This window comes from Salvelinus namaycush, chromosome 30 (genome assembly GCF_016432855.1).
Source record: "Salvelinus namaycush isolate Seneca chromosome 30, SaNama_1.0, whole genome shotgun sequence".
Classification (NCBI taxonomy): domain Eukaryota; kingdom Metazoa; phylum Chordata; class Actinopteri; order Salmoniformes; family Salmonidae; genus Salvelinus; species Salvelinus namaycush.
This window is the reverse complement of record NC_052336.1, coordinates 25,415,757-25,433,644: the sequence shown is the minus strand read 5'-3', so window position 1 is coordinate 25,433,644 and position 17,888 is coordinate 25,415,757. Positions and strand designations below refer to the sequence as shown.

The following is a 17,888-nucleotide window of genomic DNA, read 5'->3' as shown; positions in this document are numbered from 1 at the left end:
TGCAAACCATTCAAATGAATGAGAAAATCATACATTGTTGACCAGGCGTTATGTTGTCACTTTGGACATTTATGCAGAATTGTTTAATTGCCTGCGTGTTGTAACCTAATCTGTTTCTCGACGATGCAAGCTACGTGTAGGCTACTAGTTGTAGCCCAACGTTACCTCATGTGGAGCTATCCACTCCGAGTGGTGCTGAAACCAGCCACGAGCTAATACGGCGCCGGTCTCCATGTAATTCAATGCAGTTTCAGTCATCTTTAAGCATCATTTCAATGTTTGGATGTTTATGATGTTTCTATTCCTTTATTCCAATAACAGCAAGTGAACGTTATTAGGCAGCAGTCATAGAGATGCATTGTTAGGCTTCTCGGGTGAATAATTAACATAGCCATAAGCATGTTTCAATGTAGACGACATGGCAAGTTTGTTTATGCAATATATATATATATATATATATTCAACTGCAATAACCACGGTTGACTATTTTCAATTAATATTTGGCACAGGGTATGTTGTGATGTTTTGCTTGGCACTAACAGTAGGTATATGAAATCCATCCAGTTCATAGAGGGATTATGTCTGTCTACTGTCTGTGAATGTCGCTCTTTGACTCAGCGTTGCTTTTATGCCTGACTTGTTTATCACAGTTGATTTGAGTAATATCTAATAGCTATGTCGTACATAGACCTTTATCAAGAAATCCGTATGAACTCCAATGCTGTCACTGCTGTCTTTTGTCGTGACCAACTTTGATAAATGGATAGACCGTGTTTGAGGTTGTGCATTTACCCGTGGGATTTTTACAATTATTGTATTAATGAGGAGAATGATTGGTCTTTTCCCATTTCATATTCTTTCATTTCAATTGACATAATGTGGAAGATTCCCTCATTGGTCTGTATAGGCTATTTAAAATCCTATGAATTCTATGATTGCAGGACTCAAATTGGCATCTGTATGCACATTGCAACATGCCACTCTTTTACTTTTTCTAGACAATTAACATCAAGTTCTGTAGATGTTTCTTGTATGTTAGATGTAATTACTCTGAATGGTATATTTGTAAAACAGTTTGTCTACCACAATGCTAACACTGATTTCTCTCCTTACAGTCAGAATAATAGTTGTTTTTCATTCAATCACTGGTTGTATAGAAGTTGTAGATGAGTTGATAAACAAGATTATATCATATTACTCCAATCATGATCTCATCAGGGATATAAGTACTTGCAGCATTGCTGAAATAGAATACCTGGTCTGTGGGATCTTTCCAAGCCTCAATTACAGCGACATGTGGGACATTTGCTTCATATGGCTAGGGTATTTGCTGAAAAGCATATTAGTAAATACATTTATCCAAAGTAATATGAAAACAATAATCATAACCAACATGTAATTGCTCAAAATCTTTCTAGGATAATCTCCAGAACATCAGATTAAAGATAGGCAATCTCATGTATCAGACTAGACCAGATGTATTAGACCAGAGACACAATCATTTACCCTACATTGTAGCAGTCGAATAGAATCACAGGATCACACAGGGTAATGCTTTCTGCTGCTTTATACCATTTGTAATGAAGAGGACTGACTCTTAAGCTCTTCCTGCTCCTGTCAAAATCACACAGAGATGACAGACAGCAATGTATTTCTTTGGTTGATAAACGGTTGATATCATCGTTGTCGTCCATTGATTATCATCAACTAACTCTAGTGATTGTTTGTATGAGTTAAATATTAAATGTTGCTTTAAAAGTCAGGTACCACTGATCTAAAGTGAGGACCTTGATTTGCTCTCTCAGGTTCCTTCCTTTGAATTCTGCACTTGGCTTGTAATTTATACGATTAATACTGATCACCTCTGTTTGCCCCCTTTTAGATTGTTCACACTGCTGGAACACCAAATGGATGGTGTATTGCATACTACATCCCCTCACCATCTGCAATGGAGGCAAATGAAGCAATGTGAGTGACTTTTATCGCACAATGAATGCAAGCATTGACGTTCAAAGAAGTAAGAAGTAACCTCTGTTTATAATCTAAGGGAGAGCTGTTGATCTTGGGGAAAATAAGTGTCATAACAATGCCCAAACGGTCCGAGGAGATGCTGACAGACGTGTGGACTTCCTTGTTGCTTGTGTGGATTACGTGTGTCCCTTATACATCCATGACCCCCATCATCAGCCAGTCCAAAAGTTTACAAACTGGTTCCACTGCGCTCCTACGTGGCCTCGTCGAAGGACAAAGAATACTTAGCCGAGCCAAGAGAGGATGGGTTTGGAACCAAATGTTTGTGTTGGAGGAGTTCTCTGGACCAGATCCAATTCTAGTTGGCAGGGTGAGTACTGTAATTGTCAGCTGTATATTAAGCTTGCTTATCATTTGGAAACATTAATTCAGCCATTCGAATGCTCCACCATTTTTTTTAAACATTTTTTTGTGGGATAGTTTTAGTGCTGGAGAGAGAGACAGACACTGGCCTGATCTCATGCAGGGTTTTGGAGAGAAAAAATAAATCCACAGCTACCAAATTCTGCGCTGAGGCGTTTTGTGTCCTGTCCCTGAAATATGGAATAACAGAGTGAAAATGAATAACTAATGATGTGTTACATTGCAGTGGAATGACCTACAGTACAACCATATATACAGTAGATATATCTACGCATTGTTTTATTCTATCCTTTCTTTTCTATTTTGTGTTTTCTTTCGTTTGTTCACCAGGGTATTGGGTGTGGTTTTCCTTTGAAGTATTTGTCATAGGAACACAAGGATAAAAAGGGGTATTTTTGGCTACGTTTCATTGTTGAGAATTTGATAGAGCCCTATAATCCAAAGGACAAGGGACACCTGGTACCTGGCCTGTGTAGACGTGGCAGGGCCAAGGCCCAGGGCCCAGGGCCCAGTGAGGGTTGTTGATAAGGCAGGCCAAAGCAGCTTGTTCACAGCTCATTGCAAGAACACACCTGGGGAGTCTCAACCTGGCAGCTACTACCTCTGACCATTACCCAACCACTCTGGCACATGCACCAGAATATGCCATCAAGGATAAAATTTGACCTCACACTATCATGATTTACACATACCGTACAGCAGTTATCTATTTATTGATGAGGTTATTTCTTGCTGTATATTTTGTAGCTTAATGCTGTCATGGTATTTACTACTAGTAGTTGGAGGCAAGCTGAAATGACAAGGCAGCTATTATATCATTTGAATGATTGCTGCACCTATATCTCGATCCCTATCCCACCATTGCAGTATGTAAAACACATCATTTTCGGTCCAATCATTGCCAAACATAACAGTGATAAAGAAGGAATTCATGCTGATCGTAATTTATGGTGCCATGGTACTATAAAGCATGGATAGGTAGAAGTCTCTAAATATTCATGAGGTGGAAAATGGAGCCCTACCGTATTGTCTGAATGCCCAAAGTTTGTCAGAATGTCACATAACTTAGCACTCTAACGTGATTTCTTTGGGGGATTATTTTCACGTAGGTTATATCAATAAATCACATGCTCTCATGCAGTGTTTACACCTGTGTTTTCCAAATACCATACGAACACACACATGTCGTTAAATGCAGCATTCATATTTCACGAGTCTCAATTAAACGGCCTCTGTCGGATCCTCCAATGGCTCTTCGTCAGAGAGCCGAAATAAACAAACACACTGTATCGCTGGAATGATCTCCTAGGTGTATCTTTGAGATAGACTGATGTAGCTTTTGGCATGCATATAGAGTTGGTCTCAGTGCTGGAGAGAAAATGTCAGGAGGGTTCATGGAAAATAAGGATAGCACTCAAATCTGATTGGTTTGAGGTGTGCATGAAGCCTCTGTTCTTGGTCGGGGATTGTTTTAAGAATATTTAGCCGGTGTCACTCAAAATAATTAGCATGTGTAGGTTGAAGGACATTGAAAGGATTGTAGGAGTTAGTTTGGTTGAGGATGGATTTGTCTCGCATTTGAAAGACAGTGTTGATGAGTTGCATTATTATTCATAAGGTTAAGTACTCATGAGCATGGCTGGCAGAGCAAAGATAAGTTTGATGTTGCAGTAAGATACAGGTGTAGGAACTTAATTTGATCACCCTGTTGTTGCAAGAAATGTCCTGCATAGCAGGAAATGCTAACTTGTAGTGTGTTCAAGGTTTAAAAAGGCTTCTTACATGTTTTAATTTCCTAACGAAAAATGTATCAACCTCCACAAAAATGTCCATTCATTTTAATCCACACAATAATCCACATTAGAGCCTGTTGCTGCAGGATTATTTTCCTGTTGTGAGAAACTGGTCAAATTAAGATCCGACACATGTGTGATGTGTCTCTCTCTCTCTCTCTCTCTCTCTCACTCTCACTCGGTCTCTCTCTTTCTCACGCTTAATTTAAAAAAAAATCTAATGGAAGTGGGAGGTGTGATTCAAATGGGTCACACAGATCTCAGTTTGTCAGTGCAGCCTGTGGTTGTGGGTTGATTATCAGGGAACCCCAGGCCAAGATTAGACTCATTCCATCCTTTACATTTCATTGTGCGGCACTCTGATGTTTAATTATACATAGATCTCCTGTCTTGTCAGCGACCGAGCTCCTCTTGAGTTCCTGCTGGCATTGGAAGGAGACTATTAGCATAAATGTAAGAGTGAGCATGGCGGTGTGGGAGTGTGAGATGGTCACAATGCGTGACGGCGTCATCCTTGCTGTTCTTTACAGCACCGCTATTCTGACATTGTGATTCACTGAGCTGGATCTGCGTCACCCTGTGTCACTCCCATTTGAAGGAAATGCAGTACCTGTAAAACTGAAGCTGACGAGACAGCTGTGAAAGCTTGTTGCTCCAATGTAGAAGTGGTGTGCGGGGGATTTTAAGATTAACCGTGACTGAGTAATGTCTCCAAAAATAATGACTCATTAAGAGCAATGTGAGTGCAGGTGTGAGATTAGATTTAGAATTCTAGAATGTCATATTAACGCAATAAAGTGTATATTCTGGCATGGCGTTATTTTTTTTCCGTTATTTTCCTAAATCTTCTTCAGACTACTGTCTGAATTTATAACAAATCCTAGTCTAAGCCAGGATAGTACGTCTCCATGATTAATTTTTCTACATTTCATCCTTAGTTTTAACTCTCTGTGAGTTTAATAATTTAATGTTACAAAGTGTACACTCATTTTCATCCACAAAACAAAACAAAACAAAACATTACACTAAAAGGAGAGATACATATTCAACAAATCAACATTTTTCCCAACCTAAGCAAAATTAGATTCTGTTTGTAAAGTGTCAAATTGATTATAGTCTGTGTCACAGTGTGTTGTATCTCACATAACACTGAAGCAACTATTTTTTTCCTTTTCTTTTGATCTCATGTATTAAAATGCTTTTAAGAATGGACTCCATTCTTCCCATTGAGGTGCAGATGTATCCAAATGAAACAGCTCCTGACAGCTCCTGTTTCTTATTGTCCGCTGCTTTTATCTCTGATACAGTTGTGTGTTTTGTACAAAGAGAATTGATAATAAGCCATTCATATTCAACAGTTCACACTACAAGATTGCGAGGACTGCGAGTAATAAAGAGAGTAATTGGCTTTGATTGTTAATGCAGAAAAAAAAAACATTTCATATATTTCTGGTGGCGGAAAACATTTCCGTTTGCTGTTCGAAACAAGATATATGACACCATAAGATGGATAGCGTGCAAGGCCTGCAATAGTGTGGGCTTGGATATAAATCCCGTACCTCTCACATCCCTGCTACCTTTTCTTTGGTTAGATAGAGATGGATCTTTATCACCAATAAACAATACAATAGCAACTGATTTGATTAATATCACCCATATACAGTGGTTGCTCCACTAAAAGTTTTGAGATTATGCTGCGGGACTTAGAGGTAATTTGAGGTTTAGTACAGTACCTTGCGTCACTGTTTCATTGCTCCAGACCAGCGCAAGGGGGAGTTAGAGCACTGATTATGCTTTTGGGTCCTACTGTGTCTCTAACTGACAATGAATGGGCGACATAAACCACATGGAAACTGATAATTGTGCACAACTTCAAAATTGAATTTCAATGAACTGAATGATGAGGATGAAGAAGGTGAATGAATTTAGAACAATAGAGTACGAATTGCTTTTCCTCTGTCCTACAGCGCACACCAGGGAAAATACACTTGTTTTTTTGTTAATACTCGTCAGTATTACTTACTAAAACTGTTGTTACACTATGGTTTTTATTCTAAGAGAAACTTAGACTACAATTATGTTGTGGAAATGTTAGGATAATTTTTCTCTTACTGTAGTACTGTAGCCTACTCCTGACTGGTTGCATTGTGCTGCGCCTAAGTGGCTCAGCGGTCTCACACATCACATCACTGCGCATCACATCACTGTTGCAAACTGCGCTGCAACAGATGCTGGTTCAATACCTGTATCGGCCGTGACCGGGCTTTTGATTTCTCTCCTTCTAAAAACAGAAATAAATAATTCTAAATAACAAATTGGCTTTATTTACAAATTAGTATCAATGTCTCACCACATGTTCAAGAATGTCCAGTTTTTCACTCACTTTACGTTATTTGAAATCGAAAAATTCTCCAAAATATCGTTATTTCGAAAACAAAGCTATTATTATTATTATTATTAATTAATTTAGAATGATATAAAACCCCTTGGATATTCTCACAGATATATTATTTAACACTGTTTTTCACAAGAATAGCAGGCTGTGAATTCTGCAAACAGCGTTTCTAGCAGGACAATATACAGTTGAAGTTGGAAGTTACATACACCTTAGCCAAATACATTTAAACTCAGTTTTTCACAATTCCTGATATTTAATCCTACAAACAATTCCCTGTTTTAGGTCAGTTAGGATCACCAGTTTATTTTAAGATTGTGAAATGTATAGAATAATCGTAGAGAGAATGATTTATTTCAGCTTTTATTTCTTTCATCACATTCCCAGTGGGTCAGAAGTTTACCTACACTCAATTAGTATTTAGTAGCATTGCCTTTAAATTGTTTAACTTGGGTCAAACATTTCAGGTAGCCTTCCACACGCTTCCCACAATAAGTTGGGTGAATTTTGGCCCATTCCTCCTGACAGAGCAGGTGGAAATGAGTCAGGTTTGTAGGCCTCCTTGCTCGCACACGCTTTTTCAGTTCTGCCCACAAATTTTCTGTAGAATTTGTGATGGCCCCTCCAATACCTTGACTTTGTTGTCCTTAAGACATTTTGCCACAACTGTGGAAGTATGCTTGGGGTCATTGTCCATTTGGAAGACCCATTTGAGACCAAGCTTTAACTTCCTGACTGATGTCTTGAGACGTTGCGTCAATATATCCACATAATTTTCCTGCCTCATGATGCCATCTATTTTGTGAAGTGCACCAGTTCCTCCTGCAGCAAAGCACCCCCACAACATTGTGCTGCCACCACCGTGCTTCACGGTTGGGATGGTGTTCTTCAGCTTGCAATCCTCCCCCTTTTTCCTCCAAACATAACGATGGTCACATTATGGCCAAAAAGTTATTTTTTTGTTTCATCAGACCAGAGGACATTTCTCCAAAAAGTACGATCTTTGTCCCCATGTGCAGTTGCAAACCGTAGTCTGGCTTTTTTTTTGCGGTTTTGGAGCAGTGGCTTCTTCCTTGCTGAGCGGCCTTTCAGGTTATGTCGATATAGGACTTGTTTTACTATGGATATAGATACTTTTGTACCTGTTTCCTCCAGCATCTTCACAAGGTCCTTTGCTGTTGTTCGACCAAAGAGAACAGACGAAATGGACATAGTTTTCAGTCAGCCAGCTTCTTTCTATGGTGCTACCCATTCCAGGGTTCGGACAATAACCACCAGAGGACTTGGAAATTAGCCGGAATGAGGGGATCACCAAAACAAGGTATTTTGGTTTAGGTGCCTTTTCTTTAAAAAATATATAGCCTATCAATGTGTAGGCATACTGTGTAATATAATCGCTAATTAAATAAGGGTTAAATAAATAAAACAATTACAAAAATATTGTGTTGTAAAAACTTGAATGTGTTTTTGCAGAGCGTACAGCCATGCCGACAACAATCCGTGGATATCAGTGGACCAGGACAAAGGGCCACACCGAAAAAATGCATGGTTGCCAAGAAAGCGGTTAGTTTTGCTAGATTCTTAAAATGTGTATGCACAATTTGTGTGTTGGAGTCACTTTTAATTCTTAGTTGATCTACCGTTTCTATCATAGGCCATTGTAATCGATGGGGGCTCAGGGCGGTACCGTTCTGCTCATCTGATGAAGGTGCACATGGATCAGATTCAAACTTTGAAGACCGAGATCGAGTCATTGAAGGCAGACCAGCAGAAAGAGAAACATTATCTGAGGGCAGAGATACGGGCGACAGCTGATGCATTGGTCCAGAGCCAGGCGGTATTGGCAGAGAGTCACTCGTCATTGGCGGAGAGTCAGGCGGAGAATGACGCGTTGAAGAGGGCGAGGAACGAGCTGGAGTCACAATCCATGCGAGGTACACCTGTGAGCTCTGGAACTCTACCTCCGACAGGCAGAATCAACATACCTGGCGGGTTCGTCAGGTCATTGGTTCACCCTGACATTTCCATTCCTCTTCTGACACAGAACTTGACCAACTGCTCACCAGGCACAGCAAGGGCCGTTCGGACCGTTATGCTGTTCTGCTATTCCAAGGATGTGTAACTGAAGAGATACCGCTAGTGGACACAGAATACCAACTGGGATGGATCCCGAGGCAGATATGGCTTACCAGTGAACCTCCGGGTGTTCTTCATTAATACTGTGTCTCAGACGTTTCTGTCCATGACTGATGCAACCCGATAAAGCATTAAAGACAGAGTTAATGAGTACTTGAGGTCACGAGAAAGTCTGGACATGGCCTGCTCTCCCTTATGTAAGGAATTAGACACTTTACCATGTTTACTACAGTATGTACTGTAGGCTATGTTTACTTGTCAGACTGAACCTAATAAACAAATGCAGGCTGCTTCTATCTTCAAAATGTTTTATTATCTAAATGTTTAAAGTGCGTGTGGGCAAGCTCTTGAAACATCAAAATATTGGATAAACTTTGGAATTACTATGGGAATAAATATCACTGAATGACAGAAATATTGGAACATAGTAGGCTAATGAAGGTAAACAAATGGTTGCTTACTGGAAAATGCTATTTCCAGCACACACGGTCACGTTGCACAGTGCCATTATGGCTATTAACAGGACAATCAACTTGCCTAGAAGGAGGGTAGGGGGAGAATTCTTCAAATGTATTTCTTAGTTAGGTTGGCTGTATCACAACCAGCCGTGATTGGTTGCATTTTCAGTTTAATCCACCAGAAAAGACACAACAAATAATACAACAAACATTGTGGTTAAACTCAAATATCCTAATTGATAAAAAAACATTTATCATTTTTTATTATTATGTATCACATCCAACCGTGATTGGGAGTCCCTTAGGGCAGTGCACAATTGCCCCAGTGTTTCTCTCCCTCTAAAAACAGAAACAAATGTTTTGGCCTTTACAAATATTATTTAGGTCTTTATTCAGATTACAATCGCTCACTTTCATTTTTTTGAAGACGAAATAATTTCGTTATATAAATATCATTATATATATAATCAAGTTGATGGCACAGTCATATAGCCCGGCACCTACATAAAGCTGAGTGACTCACTCATTCATGGCTTTGGATCAAAATAAATAAATACTAGCATTCTTTCTGATAGTCTTTAATAAAGAAATGTTTTGGTTATCCTGACCTGGACACCATCTATAGTATTATAATAGCCCATTATGGGCTATTAGAAGGACAATATACCTTTTCCAACACCTCTCTGTATTTTGATACTTTGTGCAAGACAATTGATCTGCATTAAAAACTTTGTGAATGGGGCCCCCCGAGTGGTGCAGCGGTGTAAGACTCTGCATCGCTGTGCAAACTGCGTTGCTACAGATGCTGGTTCGATACCCGTGCCAGGAGACCCGTGAGGGTAGCTTTATTTACAAATTAGTGAGAATGTCTTCCCCCCTGTTCAAGAATGGCCTTTTTCTCGCTCACTCTAGGTTAAATGAAAATGAGATAATCTCCAAAATATTGTAAATTTTTAAACAAAGTGATTATTATTATTATTAATGAATTTAGAATTATATAAAATCCCTTAGATATTCTCACAGACCAGATTTGCCCTACCGAAAAATTCCCCTTAGATATTCATTTAGAATCCTCCAATCCTCTAAATGTAACATTTGGCGGAGAATCTCGTCATTGAAAGAAATATTTTTCGATATACTGTAGGCCTACTGTAGGCGAAATGAGTCTCACTAGTGTTGCGTAATGTGCTGTTAAAAGTAATGTAGGTCTTATTTATTTAAAAAGCATATTGAAGTTAGAAGCAATAGAATTTGAAGCAATAGCTATTTCAGCATCGTTTCACATTGCGCTGAGACAAGCATGGGGACTGGTCTTGATAAAAATCAAAAGAAATCTATGAGATTTTTTATTTTCATTATTATTATTATTGCTAAAGGTACTGCATAGATGTAAATATAATTTTGCAAGACATAGCACTTGTAAAGCCTAAGAATCTTTTTGAAGGGAAACAATAACAGTCTTAAACTTTTTTGGCAACATAGTGATATATTCTTATATACTGTACAATGAGGAATTCAACTACAAAATACTAGTCTTCTCCCATTTTTTTCAACCATTGCCCCCACCCACAACGTCTATAAACAACAACAATAAATAAGAATAAAATAAGATAAGATAATAGATACAAAATTAAAAAGTGAAGAACATAAATCAATCAACTCTAGCACATGTAGGATGCAAGTGTGTGTGCATGGACTTTACAGATGTATTTCTCACATGTGCAGCACATAGTATTTGTTTTACAGTCCTTCTTTGGGGGGCAGAATTGGCATCTCCTCCTCTTGCCTCCCCCAGCTGCAGCCTCAGGTGGATCAGGACAAGATTCAGCCCCCGGAACAGCTTTCACAAGCGCTGCAGAGGCTGCTGTGCGGAGGAGGCGCTCCCTTCTTTGAATGTTTCGGAATTACAAGTGCCTTTCCCAGCTGCTCCAGGAACACCCTCCTCTTGTTCCATATCACGAAGGCATTGTATGAGGACACATCAATGTTGTTATGGAAGATTATCATGGGCCAGTGAGCAGTCATCCTCCTGCAGCTTTAAGTTCCAATCACCTTGTCCAGCTTGTCAGCGCCTCCTTTGTAGTTGTGGTTGTAGTCCAAGATGATGGCTGGCTTCCTGTCCTCACGATCACTGATCTCAGACGTTTTGTGCAGTGTGCTCAGGAGGACCACATTCTTGTTTCTCTTTGGGAGGTAAGAAACTAGAGTGGTGGTGGGGGTGAAGGCAAACTTTAATGAGAAGGCTTCTCTCCCCCTTGTTGCGAGGAGTGCAGGGGGGAGCTCAGGCTTGTTCTTTCTAACTGTGCCAACCATGTTGATCTTCCTCTTCAGGAGCTGCTGGCTGAGTTCATAAAAGGTGAAGAAATTGTCACACGGGACAGTGTGCCCCCTCAGTCCATCTGTCACATCAAGCACAACCCGCATCCCCTGGTTCTTCTCTGGTCCTCCACTGGTTGGCTTCCATGTGTAGACTTGCATCTTCCAAGCGTAGCTGGATTATGCATCACAGGCCACCCATATCTTGATGCCATACTTTTCTGGCTTGCTGGGCATATCCTGCCAGAAAGGACAGCGACCTTTTGACAAAAGAGATTACTATCAGTAATTAGTATCAGTGTCACAGAAAACAATCACATAAATCAATGATATTACAGCAATACATAATAAAATTAACAGTGAAAAGCACTTACATTACAGATATGAACATAAAAATGTACCTCTGAATGGAACCAGTTGCTCATCCACTGTTACTTCAGGCCCAGGGTTGTAGAGGTATAGCAGATGCTCCACCCAATTTTCCCAGACCTCTCTTATGGCCGCCAGTTTGTCTCTCACACGTCTTGCAGGTCTTGACTCACTGTGACTCAAATCGTAGCATTCTTGAGAAAGTGTGAAAGACTTTCAGTGGCATCGTGGCACGGAAAATCGCCCTTCCACTCTCTGCATCCCAGAGACTACATTTAGCCTCGCCTCGGGACCTATACACACCCGCTAAGATTAGCAGCCCTATGTAGGCACGCAGGTCAATCTCATCCATCCTTTTCCAGATGTCTCCATATTTACGGAAACCCAGGATGATCTTTTTCTATGGCTGGTGTGATGAACATGTAGAATGTTGAGGCGATGTCCTGGGCATGGGCAACTGCATGTCTTGTGGGCCCTGGGGTCATCCTTATGACATTTTGTGCTGCCATCCTGCCCTGGTTGTCATATGGTGACAAGAACCATGTTATTTTGCTGTTCTTTGACAAACATGTCTCTCTTTCAGCTCATCTGAAGATGATGCGTCGTGCTCTGGGTTGTATTCTTCCCCATCTTCTTCTTCAGATACCTCCTCCTCTTCTAAATCATTGTTCTCTTGTCCCTCCTGGACATCTGAAAAAATAAGATATATGACCTGTTGGGCACTGAAACGTGCACTCATGGCTTCAGCAAAGAGAGAACTGGGGGGACTGTCATCTGCAACACCTGTATAGCCTCTGACTGCATTCCCCATTAGTAAACAATGCTTTCAAGAACTGTTTATTTTGTCTGAAATGTTGCTTATTTTGTCTGAAATGTTGCTTATTTTGTCTGAAATGTTGCTTATTTTGTCTGAAATGTTGCTTATTTTGTCTGAAATGTTGTTTATTTTGTCTGTGAACTTGAGTCATGTGTGGGGTCGTGGAGGGGAGTTCAATCCGTAGCACACAATCTCAATTTCTCGTATGTGTGTATCTGTGTGTGTGTGTGTGTGTGTGTGTGTGTGTCTTTGGGATTTTTGTGGTGTGTAAATTATTTTACAAAATGACCCTAAGACAATCTTTGTACCATGGTGGTGTACCGCTTTCAATGGAAATATGAACAAAGGCGATGTTTTACTTTTTCTAATGTTGGTGTCACTCTAGGACAGTCATCACATTTCAAGTTCAAAAAACATAATTTAGGGGGTTTTCTCTGCTGATTAACATAGTGGCGGGTCATTTTTGACCCTTAAGACAACACAAGGGTTAAAAGAGGAACCACTGTATTGAACTGTTTTATCACTAGCATCTCAGCATCACTATCATTTTGAAATATTGTCATAGAATCTATTTTCATGTAGGGCAACAACTGTTAGTGCACTGCTCCTCACAGGTGGAAAGACACCCATCAGGTATCCAGTCAAGTCCTAGATGTTTGTTTATTCCATAAGAGTACAAAGGAGCTGACTGAAGTTATACTCCTCATACACCTGTCAGTGCTGGGGGCTTGGTTCTCTCCTTCTGTATGATAGAGTTAGTAAAGTGAGAGGGACTCCTGAGTCCTGGAAAGCTTGTCCTCAGAGGCGATAGAGTGGGGGCGACGGTGTTCAAGTTCCGTCGTATTCGACTTCAATAAAGCGTGGCGGGAAGCTCTCTCTGGGTGCTGGCGCTGCTGCAGACAACTTCACCCTTGGAGCTTCCTGACGAGGTTTTTTTTAGTAGATCAAAGGTCCTCCTCCTGATCCCACCTCGATTTAGCCCTGCCAAAGTGCACTGTGATCTGAGAAGATCTCACGCGTTAATCTGCATTTGCTGAGGTTAGGACAGAGTCAGCGCAAGTTCTAGTGGATATCGAGCTTCGCCCTTGATTGAAGGCTTCGGAGTGGGAGTTAACAAGAGTATTACTCTGCATTAATGAAAGCTAATGTTGAGACTGAAATGATAGGTATTGGCTACATAATCAGTCTAAGTATAACGTTGATGACTAATGTAGGTATGACATTTTCAGCATCAAACATTTAAAAATTTGTCACTTGACGTTTATGGTTTGAGTTCCAATCCACTTTTTCCTCACAGCCTCTCCTGGGTGTTTGGTGTTTTCTCCTTGTAGTATCTCTCTCTACTGTGTGTTATCTTACTATGTTACTGCTAGTATATATCACGGAGGCCTTTATATCATTGGAACATGAGCACAGTCCCCCATTCCCTTTCTACAGTGACTGTAATAAAACACCAGGCCCCAGCAGTGAGTCTGATTGACCTGTGGGATCACATTATTGCTTCCTTGGAAGAGGCTGACAGGTTGTCTATTGCTCTGTGTTGTCGTCTTGCTCCCCGTTAACAAGGTGTATGTGTGTGGTGTGGAGGGGCACAGGGACAAAACCAAAAATGAGTAGGAAGTATAATCTAAAACTCCACGGTCATGAGTGCAATTGCAAAAATCCCATTGCAATTGCTTTTGACCAGGTGTTGTATCATTAAAAATGCATACAGCGCAGGATTTAAATAACTAAATGCTGGCGTTCTATTTCTCTTTATTCTCTCTCTCTCTCTCTCTCTCTCTCTCTCTCTCTCTCTCTCTCTCTCTCTCTCTCTCTCTCTCTCTCTCTCTCTCTCTCTCTCTCTCTCTCTCTCTCTCTCTCTCTCTCTCTCTCTCTCTCTCTCTCTCTCTCTCTCTCACCTAAACCTTGTTTTATGGCAGTAACACTGAGATGTTGCCTGTGTAAATCTATCCTTACATAATGATCAATAATGATCAAATTCACATATAGTACGTGCACATACTCCACTTCCTCTCTCCAGTCATTGTTACCTTTTGGCCGTACATTTATCGTCAGACGTAGGAGAAGGCACACTCCCTCAGACGCAGTGATACAGACGCGTATGAGATATACTCTTAAAGTCATCAATAGGCTAATTCCCTATACATGCATCAAATATTACAGTATATGCATCCGGTGTCCAAGTCTGTTGCCACAGAAACCCTGAGGATATAACAAGGTTGCCATTGTTCACACCAAGGTGCTGAGTTAGTGAGTGCATGATCAGATTCCTACAGCTGCTCATGGGTATTTTCATGGTTTAGTGCAGATTCATAATAAATGGGTATTTGTGATGTAACCTTGGAAAGGCTTGCAGTGATTAGCGCTCCCATGTCAGTGTTTGCGAGCTGATATGTGGTGTTAACCTCTCCTCTAGCGACTGGCGGCTCTGCTTCCTGCGTCCTGGCCTCGGCTCGATCTGAAGATGCGGTGCTGGTGCATTGAGCGGCTCAACGGAGTCGGCTGGCAAAGTGCCGTGAACTCTGCTCAAACTAATCATTGGAATTAAGTAGTTCACCTCTAATGCTTTGCTTGTGCATTACTTTGGCTAAATTGTCCCTGTTTTGGGTTGCTCGCTTTTCCCCAACCCCCCAAAAAACATTTGTTTAATCCTACCACGCTTAATGCTTTCAGTCTCACAGTCTTTTATTGACATTCCATCATTCATTGTCTTCTAGATATACCAGTTAACTAACCCCAATTATTCTCGGGATATTATACATGCACCCTATGTGTACCACTATATAGAGCTCGTTATGGTGACATGTTGGGACGTGACCTTTATGTCACCCTCTATGGGTGAATGTAATGTGGGCCTATATTCGTTCAAGACATGCACTAAACATTGGGCAGACAGGATCAATTTGCCATAATTACAAATTATTCAAATCTACGATTATAATGATCTAAAACCTACTAATTGGCCTCTTGCAGTGATCGTGGGCAGCTAAGAAACCCTTTGAGCCAGTAGATGTTTGGCTCAGCGCTCCATCCCTCTCCTATGGATGGCATCCTCAGCATGAGTAGCTGCAGCACAGCTTATCCCTGTGCCTCTACTTCCATACACAGCCCAGGAGCAAAACTGTGACTACACAGTAATCTTGTTAAGAATGGATGTTGTTATTGTGCATTTGGCTTCATGGTTAGCTAAGAGCACACGTGGGCAGCCGGAAGAAGACAATATGGGAAGGGGTGGGTGGAAAGCCTATTTCTGGAATTTTTTAAGATGACAGCAACCCCCCCCCCCTCGCATCTCACCCTCATGATCCAAAATAACAACAAAGATGAAATGAACAAAACAATGGTGCTGACATTTGCTTGAGGAGCCATTTCTTTACCGATCTCCACCAGTGACGATGATGATAATCATAGCAGAGTGAAAGGAAGAAAGGGTGCTAACCTTAATCACTGTTTTGTTGCTATTATGGTGAGTTGAGCAGGAAAAATTGTAAAAGAAAGTATCCATGGAGAATCAATGGCCCGGGCACTTCTCGGTGAAACTGCCTCAGCCAACAGACTGTGCCTCTGACCTTTATCCCAAATGAATTATTTCTGTTTAATGATCCTTTCGCAAAAATAAAGAAATAGCTGAAATAATTGCTGAAAGTATAAAAACACCTTAAAAGGGCAACCTAGTCGACTTTCTTAACAACCCAGTGCACATACAAACTCATATCCTCTGAAAATGTGTTTGGCTTTTATTTGCATCTCCACGGTGTCCATGACTCAACAGCAAAGCCTTACAAATGAAAATGTGAAAGTCCAACATATAGAAAGGATCTACTAACAGGTAGTGGTGGCAATGCAGGCTTAATGTGTGAAACCTATGGATATACAATATTTGCAGATTTTTCAGTTCTGGATGACGGGGTGGGGGGTGGGTGCGTGCATGAAAAATTCAGAACGTTGTAATATAATATCCAGATGAGTCATGAATCCTTAATGGAAATCAGGACTGAACATGTAGGGTTTTGGAATTGTGCTCAAAGAACGATGGCTTTCTTTGTTAGCTGCCAATTGTGTTGGTAATGGGCTTCTGTTTTAGACACACACACACATGCCATTATCCATCTCTTCGCTGTATTGTGTTGTTCAGACATGTGCCCTTGGCTGATAGTAAGCAAGAGGGATGGGAGGAATAAGAGTAAGCCAACAATTGTGTGAAAAGCTATGACTTAGCGTACAGTGAAATGCATTATTCTTGGGGCGTAGCTATAATGGTATATCATCAGTTTGGTTATGCAACTGAAAAGGACATGTAAACTCAGCAAAAAAAGAAATGCCCCTTTTTCAGGACCCTGTCTTTCAAAGATAATTTGTAAAAATCCAAATAACTTCACAGATCTTCATTGTAAAGGGTTTAAACACTGTTTCCCATGCTTGTTCAGTGAACCATAAACAATTAATTAACATGCACCTGTGGAACGGTCGTTAAGACACTAACAGCTTACAGACGGCAGGCAATTAAGGTCACAGTTATGAATACGTAGGACACTAAAGAGGCCTTTCTACTGACTCTGAAAAATACCAAAAGAAAGATGCCCAGGGTCCCTGCTCATCTGCGTGAACGTGCCATGCTGCAAGGAGGCATGAGGATTGCAGATGTGGCCAGGGCAATAAATTGCAATTGTACTGTGAGACGCCTAAGACAGCGCTACAGGGAGACAGGACGGACAGCTGATCGTCCTCGCAGTGGCAGACCACGTGTAACAACACCTGCACAGGATCGGTACATCAGAACATCACAGCTGCGGGACAGGTACAGGATGGCAACAACAACTGCCCGAGTTACACCAGGAACGCACAATCCCTCCATCAGTGCTCAGACTGTCCACAATAGGCTGAGAGGGACTGAGGGCTTGTTGGCCTGTTATGAGGCAGGTCCTCATCAGACATCACCAGCAACAATGTCGCCTATGGGCACAAACCTACTGTCGCTGGACTAGACAGGACTGGCAAAAAGTGCTCTTCACTGACGAGTCGCGGTTTTGTCTCACTAGGGGTGATGGTCGGATTCGCGTTTATCGTCAAAGGAATGAGCATTACACCGAGGCCTGTGCTCTGGAGCGGGATTGATTTGGAGGTGGAGGGTCCGTCATGGTCTGGGGCGGTGTGTCACAGCATCATCGGACTGAACTTATTGTCATTGCAGGCAGTCTCAACGCTGT

General features: G+C 41.1%; 1 protein-coding gene across 1 annotated transcript in view; it reads left to right on the top strand.

Moving 5' to 3' along the window:
* Nucleotides 1-2,086: 2,086 nt before the first annotated feature.
* LOC120025203 (cadherin-8-like) overlaps nt 2,087-17,888 on the top strand; it is a 103,209-nt gene continuing 87,407 nt past the window's right edge. Inside the window, exon 1 of the mRNA XM_038969667.1 lies at nt 2,087-2,341. Coding sequence (XP_038825595.1) covers nt 2,087-2,341 — 255 coding nt within the window. The remainder of the gene's footprint in view (nt 2,342-17,888) is intronic.